Here is a 15,637-nt window from a genome sequence, read left to right as displayed (position 1 = left end):
GATGGCTGGGCATTTACTGCAAGAGATGCAGTAAATAAGGTTGCTGGAGGTACAAGATGTCATCTAAGTGATCCGGAATTGTCCTGAGGGACCTTGAATGAGTGTGGTGTTAGATATGTACTTGCAGTTGATATAGCGATCTCTGTTTTAAGGGAAAATGCCTGGTGTGGATGGTGGCTGAGGGCGGTCAAAGGAGCTGTGAACAAGAAGATTACGCAGATTAGGTGTTCGGCGATATGAGATGATGGTATGGTCAGAAAAGAGGGCCCAAATGGAGGGATCATTCTGTAGGATGGAAAAGTTGTCGTTAATAGCCCTGAGGATAGAGTGTTGGGGTGGTAGGGAAGCACGAAAGGAATGTGGTTGTTATGGCGGGAGTTCCTGCTCGAGTTGATGGTCCGGGGGGTGTTTTTGGCTCGGACAAGGGCCCTGTCAATAGCACTGTTAGGGTATTCTCTGTTGATGGGGAAAAAAAGAGTACATTTTGAGCGCTTGATTCTGGAAATCAATATAATTGTTGCAGAGTCATCATAGCCTAAGGTACTGTGAAAAAAGGAGAGAGTTTTTAGTGTTTGGGGTGAAATGAGCTATACAGGAGATAGTTGTTTGAATCAGTGGGTTTGTAGTAGACCGAAGTAGAGAGTTGGGGGTAGTTAATGGAGAAGTTGATGTCTAGAAACAGAAGAGTAATGGAGGATACGTTAACTGTATATTTGAGGGACAGGTGGAAGTTGGTGAAATGATGCAGGAAGTACTCAAGCTGGTCGTTGGAGCATGTGGCGGCACCAACACAGTTATCCATGTATCGCTTGTAGAGGTCAGGGACAAAGGTAGTGTAGAAAACAAAGAAGCTTTCTTCTACCCAACCGACAAAAATATTGGCATAGCTGGGTCCCATTCTGGTGCCCATGGCGACTCCATTAACCTGTTTAAAAAGGTTATTTAATGAGAATGCATTCAGTGTGAGAACCATTTCTGCAAAGTGTACCAGGGTGTGGGTGGGTGGATCATTATTAGATATTTGAACATAGTGAAAATGGTTAGTTAAATAGAAGGTAAACCACTTAAGGACGGTTCCACTTAGGCCAACCTAACCTATTTGACAAAATACAGTGGTCAACCGTGTCAAAGGCAGCACTGAGATCTAGAAGCACAAGCACTGTTGCATTCCCTGCGTCAGTTGCTAACAGAATCTCATTTTTAACTCTTGCTAATGCAGTTTCAGTGCTGTAGCCTGGGTGGAAACAGGTTGGCATTTCTCAAGTATATTATTTGAATCCAGATATTTGTATATTCATTGTGTATTTTTCATGTTTCTTTTTTTTATGTACTGTAAAGCACTTTGAGAAGCCACTTTTACATCACTAAGCTTGATCAGTGAAATCTAGCATGCTAACAAGCTGTAGAACATATTTTTAGATTCTGTATGGTGGCACCGAAGAGATTGCACTGAATGACATAGGGGACTATCACTGTGAATATTCTAAGTATATAAGAACTTTTTTTCACAAAATGTAGTAGTCTGCTATACTTAAGAAGAGTGAACTGGGTTCCTGAAAATGAGCATGTGTTTTTAATAATTAGACTTTATGGTTCCATTGTAATGTATAAATGCTACTGAATTGTTGTTATTTTACAGCCCTATGACACCAAGTTCTCCTGCTACACCGGTGTCCCCTGCTAGCCCTACGAAGCACACCTGCTATGGTAACCATTTGCATACTATCGGTGGAGTGGCAGAGAAGAATATCTGTACTCGCTGTAATCAGAAGAAATGGCCCTTAATGCGTCAGTCCAGCAAGGTAAAAGAGGCCAGGAGAAGTCAAACTGGAGAAATTACAGTTCTCTCTGTGGGGAGGTAAGAGCTTTCATTTACACCTCCTCAGGTGCTTTGTTAATTTGGCTTCTTTCCATGTGTTGAGTTAACTGCTAAGGTATGCATGTAAAAAAGGGAAGGGAATATAAATCTGATTTAGAACATACAGATATAAATGTTTCATCTTATAAAAGATAAATTTTTCATCCATTGTTTTGTTTCTTAGTCTTTCATAGTTATAAGTTTTGTAGGTTTTAAGAACTTTTTTGCAATTCAACATGCAGTATAGGAATCCTGAGATTTCATTTGCATAGAAGGGCTCCTATTGAGATGCCACATTTTAATAGATAAAAGTCCACAGGGTTATGCTCCTGTTGCTTTGAGACAGCTTGTCTAATCTTCTCAGACAGGATGTTTGAAAATGTACCCAATGAGTGTGAATATTAATTTGGATGTTGCACTGAAGAAATGTGTTCAGAATTACCTCAGATATTTCAGATTTCAGTCCTGGGTAATACCATCAGCATGTCTCCTTCCCAACAAGAGGAGAAAACACTCTGGACCACGTTTACACTAAGATTCAGAATGCTTACAAGGCCGTACCACTCCCCCCCGTGGAAACTCAGACCACATCACTCCATTTCTCCTCCCCGCATACAGACAGCTGCACAGGCGAGTGAAACCAGTGGTCAGAACGGTGAAAGTGTGGCCTGAAAAAGCTGAATCAGTCCTGCAGGACTGTTTTGAATGCACTGACTGGGATGTGTTTAAAGAGGCAGCCACACAGGAATCACACCGACATACAGGAATATGCATCATCAGTCAATAGCTACATCAGGAAATGTGCTGATGATGGTATACTCACAAAAGACATAAGAACTTTTCCTAACCAGAAACCATGGATGAACAGTGAGGTTCACATCTTAATTAAAGCAAGGGCTGCAGCATTCAAATCAAGAAATAAATCAGAACTAAAGTCAGCCAGGATCAATCTAAAGAATGGTTTTAAACATGCAAAAAACATACTCAAACAGGAATTATAGGAACACTTCACCACCCAAGGTGCATGTGGCAAGGTATACAGGCCCTTACAGACTACAAAAGGAAGAACATCTGTGCACCTGCCCATGATGCCTCCCTGCCTAACGAGCTCAACACCTTCTATGCTCGGTTTGAAGTTTTGCATCACAGTGTGGTATAGCAACTGCAGTATTGCTGACCGCAAAGCCCTACAGTGGGTGGTGAAAACTGCCCAATCCATCACTGGGGTTTTTCTCCCATCCATCCAGGACATTTATGACAGACGGTGCTTGAGGACAGCTCTAAGCATCATCAAAGACCCAAATCACCCCAGCTACAGACTGTTTGACCCTCTACAATCTGGAAAATGGTACCAGAGCATTCTGGCCCGAACTACCAGACTGAGAGACAGTTTTTACCCCTGCGCTATCAAACTATTAAACTCCCAGCCTCTCTCACCTACGATCTGAACCCTCACAGTGCCATCTCTCTTTACTAAAACTCAAACACACATTGAAATCTACCTCTACCTCAGATGTCAAGAATCTCACTCCCCATAATTTTCTATCCTTTATTTAATTCTATTAATGTATGATTTTGTACATCTGATGTTATTTTGCACATTGCCTGTTGTCTCTGCCTTTTTTTCTCTAGTACAATTGTATTGTTGTTTTTTTTTGTACTGTTTACCATCTGTGTGCTAGCTAAATAGCATACAAGATGTGAAAAGGGGGTTAACTGATTTCTTTCCGCACAAAGACTTCTTGTGACACAAGACATTCCATGCTTAAGCACTTTTGAGTTAAGGCAGGGATGGGAGTTAACTAATAAGAGATTCCAAGTACAAGATAGAGACCCCCTAACTAAGAAAAGATAAAACCAGCCATTCAAAGTGGTCAAGGTCTTGGGAATGTCCAAACACAGGTGACCTCCCCCCATTGCCATGGTAACAATTTGTGTCGGAAACGGCTGAAGTTTGCTGTATAAACTGGACCTTATGTACCTATATTCCGAACAATACTTTGGTCTTATTATTCCTTGCATGCAATAAACTCAGTTGTTTACACTTCATCTCGGGATCCAGAACTCATTTGTCTGTTACAACAGTATAATTGAAATGAACTTGAACTTGGTAAAACATACAATCAGACAGTGCTACAATAGATCGATGAAGCTAAACAAAAGAAATATGATTGGATAATTCAGAATGAAAATGGTAGATGCTCTGAAGAACGTCAAGGAGTGGTTGTAGCTGTTTTAACTTTTAATGTTAAATATATTTACCATACTGTGCTGTAGATTGATGTAATGTGTCAATTAAAGCACTTCTAACTTTCTACTTGTTATATTTAATAACCAATAATTATTTTATTTGGACACGGTTTTACAGATATTTTAAATTAATACTGTTCAGTGATAAAGACTACATACAAAAATATGTATTGATAAGCTTAGAAAATATGGTATACCTCCAGCTACCAAAACTTTTCTAATTTTCTAAAGCAGTTCTTTTAAGGGTACAAGTCTTAACAGTCCACCAAAGCAGGAACAAGATACCATAGGTTAAATTTATAGAAACCTTTAAAATAACCATATATCAGGACATTATATATATATATTAATTATGCTGTTGTCAAATATGTTGGTTAAAAATTACATTTATCATTTTAGTAATAGACAATTTAATTTTAATGATTTGTTTTTCCCACTTTTCAGGTAACATGTTATTTGTACTGAACTGAATCTGATAAATCGCCACAAAGATAATTAAGGCTCATTCATAAATTAGGTATTTAGGTATTAGGTGTACGTTTTTTTATTTAATCATTCATTTGATATAGAGGCTTGTTATTCAATACCATCGTCTGTATTTAGAGAAGTATGACTTGTCCCGGATAGCATGATGAAGTGGTTAGCATTGCTGCCTCACAGTGCTGGGTCCCTGGGTTCAATTCTTGGGACGTTACCTGTGTGGGGTTTGCATGTTCTCCCCATGTTTGCATGAGTTTCCTCCCATAGTCCAAAAACATGGGTTGATTAATTGACTCTGGCTTGAGTGTGTGCACTACAATGGACTGGTGTCCCACCTGGTGTACCCTGCCTTGTGCCCATTACTTGCCAAGATGACCCTCCCATGACCCTGAATTGGATGAAATGATGAGAAAATGCATGGATTTGTGGGACACCATAGGACCTCTCTGAATACTTCGGAAAGGCACTGCATGTGGACTGCAAGCATATTATGGCTGCATGTGGGTACAGCACATCAGTGCTAGTTGAATTGTGTTGGCTCTATTTTGTAAAATGCTTTGAGCTCCTTTGAAATGAAAAGTATTACATAAGAGTGACCAATTATTATTATAATTATTATTATTATTATTATTATTATTATTATGACTAGTAGTAGTATTAAAATAATAGAATAAAACTTGGACTATGTTTTGAATGCTTAGAGGTTTTCCTGAAACATTGGTTCTATTCTGGGTCCTGACCATAAAACACTGCACTTGGAAGACAAGTCCTCCTTTGAAAAGTACATTTTTATTCCTTCATTTTATCAGGTAAGTCAATTCAGAACAAATTGTGTCACAGATTGGAAAGTTTGGGTGTTGGACAAAGTTTGGGCCAGTGACACCTTGGTGTTGATTCAGTTTGATGCCTTTTTCTTGGAATTCCTGCAGTGATCAAAGGCCCTCGTGACTCAGACACTAGAGGGCCAGTCAAACTATTTTAGCACCTTAATTGAGAATAAGGCCAGAGGACAGGAACTGATCAAACAATGCATCAGCACACTTGGCTTTATTTGGCCAGCAACTTACTGGAGGAAACACCAAAGCATCTCCCCCCCCCCCCACACACTCCCGTCAAAGAGTAAGAAGCCCTTTGTTTCAAAGAGATTAAAAACCCTCATCAGTACAGAAATGGGACCTTTGGGGAAGAAGAGTTTTGTGGAACAGATTTTGGAAAAGTTGGACCCAAGAGAGGACACACAAACCAAAGATTCTACAGGGAGTAAGTGAGGAAGGCTCCAGCATCATCTTCCTCCCCCCCTACCTGATATTGGACTTGGATTATTCAAGATGTGGTGGAACAGAAACCATGTTGTTTAGGTGTTCAAGGATTTGAGGAGTTGTCTAAGTGCCATCAAAGTACCACACAGAGTTTCATTCCTGTTCCTTGGAGTGATGTAAGGCACCACACCAGGTCACTGGCCAGAGCTGGTTTCATAGAATGCTGCTGCTGGACTTCTTATTGGTAACTGACTTCCATGGGGTTTCTTTGTACTGTTCTGTCAATAAGCGAATCTGGTAAATTAATTATATTATTTGTAATGCAAGACTTATCCTAGGATCAATTATCTGTATGCTTGGAATTGTAATATTGCAATTAACTACTAAATACGCTAGATGGACCAAATGGTTGCATATAGTTTGTCACCTTTATTGTGTTCTCATGGTATGAGAAGGCTTTTTTTATCTGTGCTTTGAAGTTGTCAAAGAAATTATATATAAATTATATAGCAATAAGCCTGGAGTTTGTAACCTACATACACTATTTACAAGTATCTCTGTATCTCTGTTCCCTGTTTAGATTCAGAGTGACAAAACCAGAGCACAAGGCCCAGAAAGAAAGGAAATCATTGTTGTCTGAATCGGAAGACGGGAAACTCCCTTTAAAGGGTTCAAAGGGTGATCCTGGAACACCAGCAAAAGATGAATCAAAGAGTAGAACTACCTCAGAGACGCAGGTGAGGGGAGCTCCTAGGACTCTTATCATAGATGCACAAAACATGTGATGATGTTCAGAAGATCCTGATATTTTAATATGCTACAAAGGAATAATAAAATTTGGGTCTGAAGGTCTTTTCCTGGTAGGCAGATAAGTGAATTCTGATTTTTGTAACAATAGCTTTATATATTATGGTTTATAACTGCAGAATGCGTATCGGTAATTAATCATGAGTAGAAAATAATTCAGTTTTTACTTTATATTAATTTATTTTGGTTAGTGTACCTCTCATTGAGAATACAATTCTTCAAATAGTCTTGTTTTATTAGCATCCTATATTATCAAGTCAGTTGAATATAGTAGGCAGAATGTAAGACATCATATTTATTTAAAATTTTGACTTTGCAGGAGAAAAATAATACTCCCAGATGCTAGCTCATGCTAATAAAGATTTAAGGTAGGTTTTTTGTCTTTAAGCCTCAAATTGTGTGGTGGTATAGTTTTAATTGTCTTATTTACCTGTACTGCGCACATTACTTAAATTGACCTGTTTAAAAAGCAAAAGCGAGTATTTTACACAATTTATGTTGCTGTAATTTCATTTTTTTCTAGATACTCTTCTGAGTATTTCTTCTCAAAATATTTTTCCTCAGATGTTTGTGATCCTTACGATAAAGAAAATTGCTGCCATGCACAGTACAGAAGAAAGAAGATTTATGTTTAAAACACAGAGTACATTTTGAATCTTCAGATCCACATTGTTAAACCCATACATAATATAAGCCTCTGACTTGTGAGCATCTTCTTTTAGAACCAAGTGGATAAATTGGATAAAAGTTCCCTTCCAACCTTTCACTAGTTTGCATTTTTTCTTTGACACTATGCCAGCCTCAGTGATAAAAGGATGTCACCTGAGGAGAACATCAGAGAGTATAAAAAAAGCATCCACCTACCCCTAGGGGAAATTTTTTCACTTTTTTGACCACCAAAAACTTTTTCGAGATGGAGACAAACTAAAATGCCGAATCCAGTCAGAATATCACTAAAGAACATAAAAGTGCTTGAAAACACACGCTAGAACTCGTGTTCCGAGTTTTCTCATTCTGAAGTGGTTTTGCCAGAAAATCTGCTATTTTGTAATGTCTGCGATCAGCTAGTGCAGTTCTTTTTTTATTTAATTTGGTTGTGTTGAAATAATTTTACTTAAAACAGTTAATTGAAAGGAATAACATTAGTTCAGATATATGATCTCTTACTTTCAACTTCTTGGTCCCTAGGAACAGTTTTTGATATAGGTAAACATTAACATCATTATAACAGCATTTCTTCATTGTTTAAAGTTAATTATTTTGTTTGTCTGATACAGTAGTGTAGAGCCAATTCCACTTCCATTTTTTCTAAGACGTAATAATTGCTGCTAAAATACAATGTGATCACTGGAGTAGTGGAACTTATTTTAGAAAGTAGTTTGATATTTCAGCCATGATTCCATTTAGCCAAACAAGCTAAAAGCTGTCATGTGTAAGCTACATTTTCTTTTCTAGTGAAAAGTAACAGATATAAGTATAAAAGTTTTTTAAAAAGTCAGTTTACTAGTAATACTGTATTTGAATTGGATCAGTCTTATAAAATGCTATTGAATTACGCTTAAGAATTTTATTTGAAGAGTTTAAATTTACTTGATTTAGTTGAAATTCCTAAATGTTCCTAAAAAGGAATATAGAAGTCACCTACACATTGCTCATATTAGATTCATATCCTTATATGTCTGTTCTTAATTTGACCTTATAACTACTTCCGAATAACAAAACAAGGTGTATCATCAATAGCAGAACCAAGGAAACTTTTAGCTCTTTTTTTTAATAATGCTTTTCCTCAAAAAGAGTCTAGGTAAATTTATTTTGTAAAAAATACATATTTTACAATATTACTTCACAATGTTGTGAGCTTTTGATCTGCTTCTGTTTTTGTGGGAAAAGGTGATCAAGAAAAGCACCTGTTTAACACTGCAAGCTGTAGACATCATAGAAAACGTAATAGCTTTCCAGAGTTTGTCACTTGTTCTCTGATGTGCACTGTAGGGAGAATTAATAATGGTTTTAAAAAAAGGTTTTAATCATTGCTGATCATTAATGTAATTTGTGAAATTGTTCATGGTGCATATCTCACATTGTTTGTCTTGCATTACATTTATTTTAATTCAGAGGCACTGCAAAGTGTATTCTGGTATCTCTGACCTTTGATTTGATTCCATGAATATTATATATAAACCTACATGACAGTGCTTAAGACAACTGATTATTCAAGAATAGTCAAGTTGAAAATATTTGAACTGGTTACTTGCTTTAAAAGGAAAACTATTTTGCAAAGTATATTTTAATGTCTTTAATATTTTCCACCAATTACTGTTGGGAGTATTATAATTGTCTATTTGTTATAGTTGTGTAAAATCTGTTGCTGTTTTTCATTTTTTTAATTATAAAGGCCATAAGTTTATACTTGTTCCCCATTTCTATTTAATTACTGTAGATATATTCACTGCTTAATCTGTTTCAGGAAAATGCTTTGTCTTGTGTGCGTATTTCAGACAGATAATATCGAACTCGGTAACTAAAACAATATGCAAATTTAAGTGCGGTCTTGCTTATGACAAAAAAAATGGATACAGAGTAAAGCTATAAAGTGTTGTTATATACATAAACAAAGGAAAGTTGAAACTACAAAGGTATTTTTTTACATGCTTCAGATTAGATGGAAAAGTACTCTATGCATCATCTTACTACAACCAGCTACTAAATGTCAATCCTTGTTCATAATGGAATCTATTCAGTGGTTTCAATTTTCTTTTAGCTTTGTAACTAAAATTATTGTTTATGGATTTTGTATTATATATGTAATATATACAGGAATATAATCATATAAGTATCCATTTTAAAAACATGTAAATGTCATATTTTAACATTAGTTTGGTAATAACTGCAACCTCATATAATCATGTTCTGTTTTGGTGGTACAGGTTTCACTAGGGCAAACGTAAGTTAGTCTAAGTCTAAAGTGCTGACGGTTCATTTGTTATAATGAAAAGGAAGCAAAAGTACTAATTTTTATTACCATAAAATATTTGGGTGTGGTCATTTTTAGCAGCTTTGTTATTCTGAAGGAAAACTTTGAAAAGCCAAGGTTATAGTATAAGTATATATATGTAAAAATTATATATCCCTTTAAATGAATAAAATTGTAATATGTGAATTAAAATTGTTGTACACTTAAAGAACTACAAATTTGCCTGGACACCTTATGACTTTTGCCTATGCATTTATTGGTTGTTTTCATTAAACTGTATTGATAAACTTTTTGAAGAACACAATATTTATACATTAAAAGAATTAAATACCATGTGGTGAGTTTCCTTTGCCTCGCTGAGTTTCACTTTAGTCACTGGCTGGTTCTTCCAGTTAACAAATGATATTCAAAACAACATTAGTACAACTCTGTAACTTTGCATAAAACAAAGTTTATTACAAGTTTCTGGCCTCTTCATTTTCTGTCTTAATTTCATTTCCTGTCTGTAATTATGAACTATAATGTTGTTCTTGAGATTGTTCATGGCAAATGATTATATTGAAGGACAAGGGTGATTTTCTTTTTAACTTGTTTCAGGAGAAAAGCAGTCCAGATTGGGGGAATAATTCATACAACATTACAGAAGTTTTAAAATCAGAAATGTAATAGACCAGCTTTTCTTGAATTTGTTTTGGTGGGAACTGGTCTTTTTTAAAGCTTAATTTTTTTTTCTTTCGAGAGGTGAAGGAATGCTGCTTTTGTATTTTTACTGAAACATGGCTAAAAGACAATATTCTGGATATGGCCATTCAGCTAGATGGACTGACTTCCTTCTGCATGGACAGGAACGTTTCAGAGACCAGTAAGTCTTGCGGAGGTGATTTGTGTATTTATACAAACAAAAAATGGAGCGGAAATGCTGCAGTAGTCTCTAGTTACTGCTCACCGCTAGTGGAATTTATTATGGTTAAGCGTCGGCCCCACTATTTACCAAGGGAATTTACTGCGGTTATTATTGTGGCTGTGTACATCCCGTCCAGTGCTGACTCCAAAGAGGAGCTATGAGTCCCTTATGGGGCCATCAGCCATCTGCAAACTGCTCATCCTGATGGCTTTGTCATTGTTGTCAGGGACTTCAATCACGCAGCTCTTAAGTCAGTTATCCTGATAAATATGTTAACTTTGCAACCAGAGGGGTGAACACACTAGAATTAGTTTATTTAAACATCAGTGATGTATACAAGGCTGTTCCCTGCCCCCACCTCGGCTACTCGGACTACATCTCTGTTTTGCTAATCCCAGCATATAGACCGCTCCTCAAACATGCCAAACCGATTGTGAAACAGATCGGAGTATGGCCAGATGGAGCCATCTCAGCATTACAGGACTGTTTTGCACACACAGACTGGAATATATTCAGGCTGCCTGCTACCTATGAGCATCTCATCAACTTAGAGGAGTATGCAGTATCTGTGACTGTCTACATCAGTAAGTGTATAGATAACGTCACTGTCTCAGGACTCCGACTGCCAACCTGTCCCGTGCCATCAGGGAGGCAAAGCACACCTATGCACAAAAAATCCATGGGCACTTCCTGGACACCAGAGACATGCAGCGCATGTGGCAGGTCATCCAGACCTTTACTGATTACAGGACTACATGTCAGTGACGGTGATGCCTCCCTCCCAGATGTGCTGAACAACTTCTATGCACTATTTGAAGCAATGAACGTTGTGCCTACGAGGAAAACCACACTTCCTCCCGATGATCAGGTGCTTTGCCTGTCTGCAGCTAATGTAAGGAGGACACTAGCCAAAGTTAATCCACGTAAGGCTGCTGGACCCAATAATATACCTAGGCACGTGCTCAAGGAATGTGCAGTACAGCTAGCCGACGTCCTCACAGCTATTTTTAATTTCTCCTTGTGCCAGGCGGTCATCCACATATGCTTCAAATCCACCACTATTATAACAGTGTTGAAGAAGTCAGCCATGTTTTGCCTCAATGCACTCACACCAATTATTATGAAGTGCTTCGAGAGGCTAGTCATGAACCACATCAAGTCCAGACTCCCTACCCCTTCCCCCCCCCCCTTCAGTTTGCATACCGCCCCAACCGGTCTACTGATGATGCTGTATCTCTTACCCTTCACCTGGCCCTGTCTCACCTGGAAAAGAAAGACTCTTATGTAAGAATGCTGTTCATTGACTTCAGTTCAGCATTTAATAAAATCATCCCCCAGAAGCTGACGGTAAAATTGAGTTTGCTTAACCTTAACACCTCCCTCTGTAACTGGATTCTGGACTTTCTGACCAAGAGACCTCAGACAGTCTGGATCAGTAATAACATCTCCAGCACCATCACAGTGAGCACCAGAACCCCCCCAGGGCTGTGTGCTCAGTACACTTCTGTTCACATTGATGACTCATGACTGTACTGCCAAGCACAGTTCAAACTGCATCATCAAGTTTTCTGATGACATGCCAGTGGTGGGCCTCATTAGTGACAACGATGAGGCACCATACAGAGAGGAGGAGGAACAACTAGCAGACTGGTGGACAAACAACAACCTATCTCTTAATGTAAACAAAGTAAAAGAGATACTCATTGACTTCAGGAGGGCCCATGCTGATCACTCTCCACTGTATACCTGTGGAGACAGAAGCACCAAGTTTCTAGGTGTACACATTACAGATGACCTCACTTGGGTCTTCAATACCACCTCCCTAGCCAAGAAAGCACAGCAGTATCTCTATTTCCTGAGGAGGGCGAACCTTCTCCCGCCCATTCTTACCACTTTCTACAGAAGCACCATTGAGAGCACCTAGACCAGCTGTATCACTGTTTGGTTTGGGAAAACGCTTCAGACCGCAAGACCCTGCAACGAATTGTGTAAACAGCTGAAAAGATCATTAGCGCCTCCCACCCTTCCATTTCTGTCACCTATCACAAACGCTGTTTACACGGGACCTCCAGTATAGTAGATGACCCTTCCCATAAACTCTTTGCCCTTCTAACATCTGGGAAAAGATATCGCAGTGTATGGGCTAGCTCTGTAAAAGCTTCTTCCCACAGGCTCCTCAACACCCTGGAATCTACTTGCACCTGCCCCAATTCCAGAAATAGGGATTAAATCCCCCCAGTGTGTTGTGTATATTGTATTATGTATTTACCTTGTAATTTGCACTATCTGCACTTTGCAATATGTGTATCCTTTCTACAATGTGTCAATATGTCAGTGTCCTGTCTGTCCTGCCTGTATTTGCACTGTGGATGAGGAGGAATTATATTTTGTTCCACTGTATACTTCTGTATGGCTGAAATGACAAACTTGAACTTGAACTTGAGGTTGTTTACTCTGCCAGATGAATCTAGGTATTAGTCTATCCAGCAGTGAGTAGATTGATTTTGGAGGGGTGATCGGCAGTGTCTGAAAGAGGAACAGAAGTTTTGGCAATATATTCACATATCCACTCTACCCATCAAGGAAAACGGCAATATAGACCAATGACTTGTCCTTTTATTTTCCCTATCAGACAGGTATAATTGGCTTCATATATTTTATTGAGATTGGTAGGTATTACAGTCCCCAAGTACGTAATGCCATTGATAGGCCATTTAAAAGAAAATGAGAACTTTATATGGGCTGTGGTCAACTGAGTTTATCTATATTTACCTTATACCCTGAATAAAAACCAAATGTTATGAGCTGCAGTATCAATTTTGGGAGGAACTTTAAGGAAAGAGGTGTATATATACAAGAACATCATCGGCATACAGAGGATGTTTATTTTCTTCTCCAGTGATCCACACTCCAGTGATATCTTTGTTGTCTCTTATTAGTTGCGACAGGAGCGCTATACTGAGGGCAAATAATAGTGGGGAAAGGCAACCTTGCCTAATGCCTCTATCTTACTGGAAAAAATGTGAGAGATTCCCATTAACCTGCACCATCACTTGCCTGGCTGAGTACAGGCAACAGATCCACTTTATAAAAATTTGGGCCAAATCTGTATTTTTCTGATATTTTAAGAAGGAATTTCCATGACACCTGATCAAATGCCTTTTCTGCATCCAAAGATAATGCCATACATGATATCAACTGGGTTTTTGAATGAGACATTGTTCAAAAGCCTACGGATGTTGTCAGAGAGATGATGCCCGGTGGTAAATCCTGTTTGATCTGGGTGTGTAAGTGTTGTTATAACTGGCACCAGTCTCCTTGCTAATATTGTGGTTAGTACTTTACAGTGTTAAGTACTTAAGTATCTGTGTTAAATAGGGCAATAGGCCTATAAGATGCACAGTTTGTTAAATCTTTACCTTCCTTGTGAATAACTGAAATTATGGTTTCTCTCCAATATTGTGGCAGTATGGGATTTATAAAATTCATTTGTGTAGCCATCTGAGCCAGGACTTTTATTATTATTTAATTTTTTACAGTTTGTTCAGTTTCTTCTTTTGTAATACAGTACATTCATTTATTGCTTTAGAGGTGGAGGCATCTAATTTTGGAAAATTAATATTTCCCAAATAGGAGTCTTGTCTAGTTCTGTACAGGTGTCTACTCTTGTGTAAAGTTTCTGATAAAATGTACTAAAGGCTTCTGATATTTCATGTGGTTTATATGAAATGATTTATCTCCTTTAATTTTTTGTACAAATGTTGATCCCTTTTGTTTTTTTAAGTTGAAATGGTAGTAGTCGGCTAGCTTTATTTCAATATTCATAAGATCTTTGCTTTAGGAAGCATGGGTTGATTTTCCAAGAGTACAGTTTCTAGTTCTCTCCTTGCTGTATTCAATTGGCTTAGACAGTCAGGAGTTAATTGGTTTTTATGTTGTTTTTCTAATATATTGATCTGTTTTTCCAGATCTATACATTTAGCCTCTCTTAATTTTTGGGGGGGATGTGAAAGTTATTATTTTACTTCTTAATACTGCTTTGGCTGACTCATAAAGTTATAGAGATGTCTGGAGCGTTATTGAATTCCAAATATTGCATAAAGTCAGGATCCCCTAAATGTGATTAATTCAAATGCCATCGCCCTGATAAAGAACACCTACCTAAAACCAATAATAAAGAAAGTGGTGATTGGTCAGACAGTGAGAAATACAGTTTCCACTTTGTGGAATTCAACATCTGTTTCAGACAGTCCTGGTCTCAACAGGACAGCAATGCATGTATATGTTAAATATTTAACTATGGTTTTAATTAAACATTTTGTCAAAAATATTTTAACATAATATTCTTGTAGTAAGAGAGGGATGTATTTACGGTGAATATATAGATTATCCTGCAGTCAACCTTTTTTAATAGTATTTCAGCAAAATAAAATTTGACACCACCTCCAAACATTTATATATACTGTAAATAGCATATATACACTACTGTATATTGGTAAATAAAAAAAATATGAAAATTTAACTCACTATAAAACCCAATATCAAAATCATTATAAACAGTGCTGTGAAAAAGTAAGTACACCCAATGAAAAGGTGTGTGTTTTTCAACATATTTGCATGTATGGATAATTGATCTTCATTTCAACAATATTGATAGATAAAGGTAACCTAATTTAACAAATAACAATGAAAATTATACTTTGCAATCATTTATTCAACAAAAAAGTCAGAAATGCAATTGTCTGCTGTGGAAAAAATAAGTACACTCCCTTTCTTCAATAGCTGGTGTTGCCTCCTTGGCAGAAATCACTTCTTGTAGGTGTTTCTTTTAATTGTCTATCAGTCTCCTTCATCGACTTGGATATATTTGTGCCCACTCCTCCTTACAGAACTTTCAACTGTGTGATGTGTGAGGGCTTGCTTACATGTACTGCCCTCTTCAAGTCCCCACTTTCTATGGGGTAAAGATCTGGGCTTTGACTTGGCCATTCCATAACCCCCCATTTTTTTCTTTTTGAACCATTCTTTTGTGGATGTGCATGAGTGTTTTGGGTCATTGTCTTGTTGCAAGATCCACTTCCAGTTCAGCTTCAGCTTTTTGACAG

General features: G+C 37.6%; 1 protein-coding gene across 2 annotated transcripts in view; it reads left to right on the top strand.

The window, feature by feature from the left end:
- rell1 (RELT like 1) overlaps positions 1-9,961 on the top strand; it is a 28,140-nt gene extending 18,179 nt beyond the window's left edge. Inside the window, exons 5-8 of one of the 2 annotated variants that reach the window (XM_015344868.2) lie at positions 1,640-1,858; positions 6,428-6,584; positions 6,974-7,022; positions 7,178-9,961. In XM_015344868.2, the coding sequence (XP_015200354.1) occupies positions 1,640-1,858; positions 6,428-6,584; positions 6,974-7,000 (403 nt within the window). In that variant the 3' untranslated portion in view covers positions 7,001-7,022; positions 7,178-9,961. The remainder of the gene's footprint in view (positions 1-1,639; positions 1,859-6,427; positions 6,585-6,973; positions 7,023-7,177) is intronic. The other variant, XM_015344867.2, reaches the window with a different exon arrangement.
- Positions 9,962-15,637: the final 5,676 nt, after the last annotated feature.

Source organism: Lepisosteus oculatus, chromosome 1 (genome assembly GCF_040954835.1).
Source record: "Lepisosteus oculatus isolate fLepOcu1 chromosome 1, fLepOcu1.hap2, whole genome shotgun sequence".
NCBI classification, from domain to species: domain Eukaryota; kingdom Metazoa; phylum Chordata; class Actinopteri; order Semionotiformes; family Lepisosteidae; genus Lepisosteus; species Lepisosteus oculatus.
This window is presented reverse-complemented; position numbering and strand designations above follow the sequence as displayed.